General features: G+C 40.7%; 1 protein-coding gene across 1 annotated transcript; it reads right to left on the bottom strand.

The window, feature by feature from the left end:
• Window positions 1-1,928: 1,928 nt before the first annotated feature.
• Window positions 1,929-6,561, bottom strand: LOC118411315 (neuropeptide FF receptor 2-like). The gene is made up of 4 exons (XM_035813517.1): window positions 6,176-6,561; window positions 5,393-5,492; window positions 4,698-4,803; window positions 1,929-4,355 (listed from the first exon to the last, which is right to left on the bottom strand). The coding sequence occupies exons 1-4, from the start codon at window positions 6,465-6,467 to the stop codon at window positions 3,741-3,743; spliced, it is 1,113 nt and encodes a 370-aa protein (XP_035669410.1). The 5' UTR covers window positions 6,468-6,561; the 3' UTR covers window positions 1,929-3,740.
• Between the last annotated feature and the right edge of the window lie 1,292 nt (window positions 6,562-7,853).

Below are 7,853 nucleotides of genomic sequence, written 5' to 3'. Positions count from 1 at the left end.
TTCCTCCTCCAGTAGCCATCACCTTTGCCTTTGCATTTGTTATGTATGTTGAATACATGCTTCAAGACTCATTCAGGGCTGTTAGTATGCAATACTAATAACGTGGGAGTCAGAGCTGTCGAAGAAGGTTACGCAGGTCAGCCATGAGAGGGCTGAATGATACGACATAAAACAACGAAGGTGATAGAGAGGTTGTGCATTTGTTAGTTGGAGGAAATGCTGAAAACACATCATTCAAACTGAAACACACATGAATTGCAGATGGCATCGTTGAGGATACTTCACGTTATTCACGCCATCAATTAATTTCCATACAATCTAATGTTTTACTGTTGGTGAATGTGAGCTATCGGCTAAGCCCAGGTTACACACAGCCTTATTACACGACCTTATTATCGGCACGAGCAATGATCGGCTATGTGTAACCTGGACTTAACCTGGAATTTACAGAGCAACGCGTGGAGATTTCATTCTGGATGTAAAATGTAGAATGTAGACAAAAAGACCTACTAAATCCATGACAACAACAGTGGTGAGACCAGTCATGTGTTGGGCACGTGTAAATTCAGCAGTTGGTGTTTTTTTCGCATCGAATCCAAAGCTGGTTTTGTTGTAATTGTTACATCGTTGGTCAGGAGATCCCTCTAACGGCCCAATACAATACTGCAATTTTTTTTGGACTTAACGTTATTCATTTCATTTTGATTGTTCAGATGATGATTGGTGGAATCATTTGATATACAGAAGATGTATTTCAGTATGACCCATAATAACAAGAACTCACATAGCTATATTGACTTACTTAACTTATGTTAGCTATATTATATCACAAGAAACATACCTTATGATATAAATAACTTTGAAATTCACAAAGCTATAACTCAGATAAGAATCAGCAACCATAAATTGAATATCAAAACAGCATATGGAAGATGAATTTCACTTAATAATGGAATGTTCCAGATATGCTGTTGTACGTAATATTTCTCCAATCAAGTACAACAGATTTCGAGGGACTCGATACTGCAGACAGATTGTATATATCTAAAGCTCACATGTATACATTTATTTTGTACATTGTGCATTAGTTGGTGCCATACATTGTACCATGTGCAATTGTCGTGCAATATAGTTCTACATATGAGTTTCGCGTCAAAAGAGGGCGAACGCGTTTTGATTGAAATAATTCAATGGCTGCATGCAGTATTGATGTTAAGAGCTACATGTTTGTGGCGCTGTTGCACCGAGGTAGAATTAGAAGAAGATAAGTAGAAACTCATTGATTATTCTGACTTCACTTTCACTTTCCGCAAGAAAGATTGGAAAGATTGAAAAACAAGTAGCCTAAATCATTTCACTTTATAATAGCAGGATGCACCAAATGGCAATTACTCATCTGTATCTCGATATGACTTTGGAAACGGTCAGACGTTTGAGCCAGATCGACTATTTAAATTTTAGTCTCACTGACGAAAGGTAGTGGATTCTGACTGAAACGTCTGACCGTTTCCAAATACCATGATATCCTGTTGCTGGAGTAGTTGCTATTGGGCGTATCGTATTACAGCTGGACATCTTACCTTCATCTACGGATTACCAGGATATCTTGATAGTCGATGTTCTAGTCAATGTTATCCTGGCTGTATGACAACAACGTTATTGAACACAGGTTACGTGCTAGAGACTCTCTGGCTTGTGTTGGCATATGTTGGCAAGAGTCCATTAACCGTGAGTTTCACGTTGGTACATTCCAATTTACACGATATGCATGATCTTCATTGCCATTGCTTAAGCATATTAGACGTTACTTACTATACATGTACTCGTATGTTACTTTATGCTACAACAATCACACTCAAAATCGCAGCGTTATGATTTCTATCTTTTTCTGCAAAGAAACGGCGAGAGCAACAGCATTTTTTCCCATTCCACATTTTATTCCCATGAGATATTAGAACACACATGTCCACAATTTCCGTACACAACATGTCGTTAATCACCACGATAGACAGAACTCACTATCTTAGCATGTCATCTTCACCGCTACCTCCGATCATTGCCACTAGTACCAGTCGGTTGATGATATTGGTAGTGATAAAGACACTTTTTTGCAACGTTCTGATACGAAATAGCTAATAAAGCTCTTTATACATCATGTAAGCTATTCTTGTACAATTGTATACGAGTGAAACTGTGACTTTTTACTGTCCATATTTACGTCAGATTTCAGTTTACGTCGATAGTGTAGTCTATAGCATTCAGACAACGGCGTATTTCTTCCGTTTTTGTGTTTATCACTTTATGGTATCTATCATGACAAGTGAACATTGGGTATAATGGTGATCAATGGTGTAACGCTCATAACATCGTTAAAAATGCTGGCCGTCATATATATGTTCATCTGTCATTTTTTTCCAACACGTTATCCTACTATATCCTGATCACGAATTAGTTGAGAAGTCTAGTCAAACATTTAGAGAGTACATTCTCATTGTGTTGGAAAAAGCAGAGCTTCTCCATATTGTCATCATCTTCATCATATTGCGCTCGTCCTTTCAAGGTCGTTTACATGCCTTAGACAAGATATTTCAATCGACAAAACTATACGTTTTACAATGAAATGAACAGCACTATTAACAAGACATTCAAGTACCACTGATTGAATGACAAATACCTGACAGTGCTCGTGTAGCATCTATCGGAACATACGGATATCGTCTACCAGAAAGATCGTATGGCAACTTCATCACAAAGGTTGAAACCAATGTTTACGGGATATTCTATTGAATCTTGTCACGGAAAAAGCTCTACGGAGATTATTTCTACAAGCTGTTGTATTTCACTATAGACATGGTAGCTTATCCTTACATTGGTTCTGAAATCCTGCCCATACTTTTATTACAACACAATAGAAACTTTAGCACCTAAGCAATGTTCAGATATCCTAAGGAAAATCTTAGCCTGTGTTTTAATACACAATGTCTCGCTGGCTGGAGTTAATAAATTGGCCGCTAGGAGCGCTATTTAGTCAGGCTAAGGCCAATTTGTCTCTAAACAAATTCGATCATTTAAACTATAATGGTATAATGGTTATATATTGACCACTTACACGATTTGGTATTGTAGAATACAATAACATCTCTATTTTGCTTGGAATGCTAACCATGAACTCATTATAAAATTCAACATTTCAAATGTGTACAGGCATTTTCTTCAACATACATAACTGCATTTTCATTACATTCCCTATAACAGCTAGTTGTCTTTCTATCAACTTAACAAGGGTACATCACTTCAGCTTTTTGCAGTCAAGGCCTGCAAATACTAGTACATAACACAGAAACGTCTAGTATTATTTACACTGGCCAAATTATAAAGAGAAACCCCATTCAAAAGCGGAATGGTCGTTTCGAGTTATTTCATTTCAATCGAATTCGTAGCCTCTTTTCGTTCTTTTATTTTCTAGATTTGGTATAAATTTCGTACAGAGGGGGTCGCTTTTGTTAAATTCTTGTAGCTCTGATTTCACGCTGACATTGCAAACTATGTAATAAAGTGTAACATTATTCTCGATATTTTTTTAGATTTTAAATATATCACAAAGGGGCTTAAATCAGTACGACGCATTGCATTTGGTCATTTAACCTTTACCGTTTCATTTCTGAAAGGTTTTCCGTCAGCGCTCTTTCTCTATAAAGAGTTGCCGTCAGGAATTTTCTCCAATTTATACCAACTAGAGTCTACACCTCGGTGTGGTTGATATTTCGTGAGGAGCCAATCACGACCATGCGCATGTGTTTTGTTGTCTGCTCCCCATTAGCTGCATGATTTGGGGTCATCACATTATCTCCCAAGGGCCCCTCGGACTTTCCTAGCACCAGGGATTTAAAGCCTGCACGGAAATTCCGGTTGAAGTACCCATATATCACAGGGTTGACGCAGCTATTTAGATATATCAGCCAATGGGCAATAGGGTAGATGTAAATGTAAACAAGATCGAGCTGGTTGGGATTCAAACGGCCGTAGTCGTTAAGAAGCGTGATGGAATGTAAGGGCAGCCAACACAGCGTAAACACAACAACTACAGCCAACAGCATTTTTATAACCCGCTTCTTCTTCTTCATCTCATTCATCCTCGCCTCCACTGATGCCTTGCCGCCTCCTGGAGAGGGTTTGAACCAAACCTTGTGGCCTATCCGGGCGTACAGGTACATGATGATGGTCAGTGGTCCGATGTAGCAGATGACGAACAGTACTAGGGTGTAGACCTTTCGCCACATCTTGTCGGTCTCCTCGCATACGTGCATGACGACAATTCCCTCGTAGATGTATGCGCGTTCCTCTATGAGGAGGACCTGAAAAGACACCTTTATCTATTGAGTTTTGTTAACCGAGAATTGAAAAGACATATTCTCTCCAATACAATTTTTGTACTTTCTTAACCAAGTTTGTATCTGTCCGATCAAAACATTTAAACAAAGTCACTGTTTTTTTTTTATATTTCTTTTCTATAACGTGATTTGAATCAACAGACTGTACTTAATGTATATGTGATTAGCTGCACAGAATATAGATGCGACTTTGTTGTGTCGTGACTACATCTTAAAATATGAGCACTTCCCACGACGCCGCAAGAGTCGACATTTCTCATACATAATACTGTGCCGATACCAGGTAATCAATATACGACGGAATACCTGCGGTATCATGACGCAGATAGCTGAGGCCCACACTGTGATGATGATGTACAGCGTGCTGCGAATGTTGATCGCTTGTTTCGTCGGATGAACGATGGCGAAGAACCTGGTTACACAACGACATTCAAAGCAGCTGTTACTTTTCCATTCACATAGGGAGACGATTTCACTACGACCGCCCCACGACAGTGTAATTTGTCAGAGCGCTAAAAATGTTATCAATGTTGTAATTTTACGTCTTGTATCTTTCGTTGTCGTTTTAGTCATACTTTAACATGCGATATGTGGCATGGTATTCAAATTATGAATTCTATGGTTAAAAAATCCAATCTATGTCGCAGCAAGGTTGCAGCGTGATCGCCGTCAATCGCTCATGTACATCTGCAGTCACACATGTAGTATTTCTAATCTTAGGGTAAATTGGATGACATGTCGTGCACGTTGTTCTTGATTCTAAGTCAGTGAGGTATAAGACAATGGGATTCTCTAGTGCGAAAATTGTTCAGAAATAAGTGAAATCGACTGTCAAGTAGGCGTTGAACTAAATCAGAATAAGTTGAGTAACTATTTTACGAGGATTATCATATAGTCAAATGACGTTACTTAGCTCGCTTAGTAGTTTCTTTGGTGGTTATAGGAGCCGACCATGCGTTATGCCACCATAGTAGACGGACCATTGCCCCCACATTGCTTACCTGTCAAAAGCGATGCCGACAAGCGTGAATAGCGACGCCGACACGGACACAACTTGAACAGCCGGAGACAGCTTACACATAACATCTCCAAATATCCACCCTGTGAAAAAATCAATAAGTCTTTGTACTGCACTACACATTCACAATGATTTTAGATGTTCGCAAGTTACTTGAGCTCCTTGAGAAACATTGAGTGAATCACAAATATGACTAATGTTCTGCTGTGTTGCGTTTTATATGATCGTGTTGTGCAGCACGTGTACGTTTTGTGGTTCATTGTACTGAGTCATGTCTTTTTACGTGGGTTTTGAACTACTATGATCGTAGGATAATGTGTATATTAGTGACTGGAACTTAAAAGAGTGTCTCATACCAAACCAAAACGTATTCAAGGTACATCAAGCCCAAACTATCAATTTGGCAGGCCTAGCTTTACTCTACGGCTATATCCACAGCTGTGCTCCACTAAGCTCCTCTCACATGTATTAGCACTCTGGACTTCGTCAGCAAGGACATGTTTTGCCACTTTATCACAAAAGGAAATCATCCTTTCCTTTTTCACACCTCATGGGTGAGTTCCATGCTGACAGATAAATCTTTTTTCCTACACCTTTCTTAGATTTTTATGGACCTAACTTCCCTCTCATTGCTTCTCTTATAGGTAAAACCTTTCAACTTTCTAAGATGAACAGGCAAAAAATTCAGTTAGTGCAACTCTAAGTATCTGAAGGCCTTACGATCTTGAATAGATGTAACATATAACAATAATTAATGCAACTTTACCGCGTATTATGTTGTCCACTAAGGTGAACGGCATGCAGAGAACGGCCACAAGGATGTCGCTCACTGCCAGGTTCAAGATGAAGTAGTTGGTCACGGTTCGCATTCTCGGTATTTTCAGAACAACTAAGATGACCAGGATGTTTCCAATGATACTTGAAGCAAACGTCAGGAAGTACGATATTCCCAGTACCGTTATTACCGGCACTGTCTGTTTTAACATATAGTCCATCAGCCCAGCGCTGTAGTCGGTGATGTTGTTTGTGATATTAGTAATGCTGTCATTGAAATCCATGTTGGTGTCCTACAGATGGAGTATTCTACGATATTTTTGTCTATAGATATAACTTAAGTGGTCCCGGATGCACACGGCCCGTTTCCTGTGTGGGTGGTGGAACCTGTAGAGGAAAATAAATGAAGACATTAATATGTACTTCATATGTCACATTAGGATCCGAGCTGGTTATTAGTTTAGACCATAGACTCGGAGTGTTCATCTGTGGGCGGAGGATAGAAGAACTTCAACCGAAAACAGGGTGCCGAAAACGGGCACCGAATTCGAAGGCACCAGAGCGAGATCCAAACGAAGGGTACCATAGTGTAGCCTCTACCAGGCTCCGCTGATCGTTGATGAAATACCTAGTACTAGTAGTAGTAACTGGACAAATAGAGGGAATAATGTGACAGCGGAGAAGGCTGGCCGTAGGAGTCATCACTCGACCGACATCTTTTTTTCCAATGTCTTCTATTTGACCTACGATCCTTGGAACCTGGTAGAGCCTAACCATAGGCTGTAGGCCCCAGAATGCGAAGGATTACGGGAAATGCAGACTCGCGCTACCGATGACAAGAGCATTTCCAGATTGGCTCATCGTGGCTGGTTGTTCATTGTTTGGTATCCATTCCGGTGGCTCGGTCTCTTGCTCTGCAACAGTTCTATGGTGTATTGCTCATGTGTAGTCATGGATTTGACATTACAACTACCTGTAACATTAACATAGAGAGCTACGCTTGGGATCAATACTTGCTCCTACGTACGGTTCCCACAAGACTGTGTTACACAATCCGCTGATCACACACACACACACACACACACACACACACACACACACACACACACGCACGCACGCACGCACGCACGCACACACACACACACACACGCACGCACGCACGCACGCACGCACGCACGCACGCACACACACACACGCACACACACACACACACACACACACACACACACACACCGCCCCACCCCCTCCGGACAGCCAGTGGCCATTCACCTCTTAAACGGTTCCGTTTCCCGGAGTCACCAGTAGTTCCGGATTCTCTGTCACCACGGAAACCTGTTATTGCAGCCTCCAACACCGTGGTAACAGTTCTTAGCCTTAAAATTGGTTCACGTTAACATAATGCATACATTAACAGGACTAGTATGCTGACAATTCTCCTGGCGTAGAGGTGTTAACTTCCAGAGGCCTGGCCAGTGGAAGGACTGCGGGAAACGCCAGGATATTCCGTTCCCACGACCATGCAAATCTCCTAAGACCTCATAGTCAGGACACCAAGCCTCTATTCCATATATAGAATAAGTTGATTTCACTGTTGCCCATGTTCTTGATGTTAAGCTCTCCGCCTTTCAAATGCAAGCATTAAAGCAACTGTGCAAAGGAGTAACAAGTAT

This window comes from Branchiostoma floridae, chromosome 3 (assembly GCF_000003815.2).
Source record: "Branchiostoma floridae strain S238N-H82 chromosome 3, Bfl_VNyyK, whole genome shotgun sequence".
NCBI classification, from domain to species: domain Eukaryota; kingdom Metazoa; phylum Chordata; class Leptocardii; order Amphioxiformes; family Branchiostomatidae; genus Branchiostoma; species Branchiostoma floridae.
Note: the sequence above shows the minus strand (reverse complement) of the source record. Positions and strands in the feature narration are given on the sequence as shown.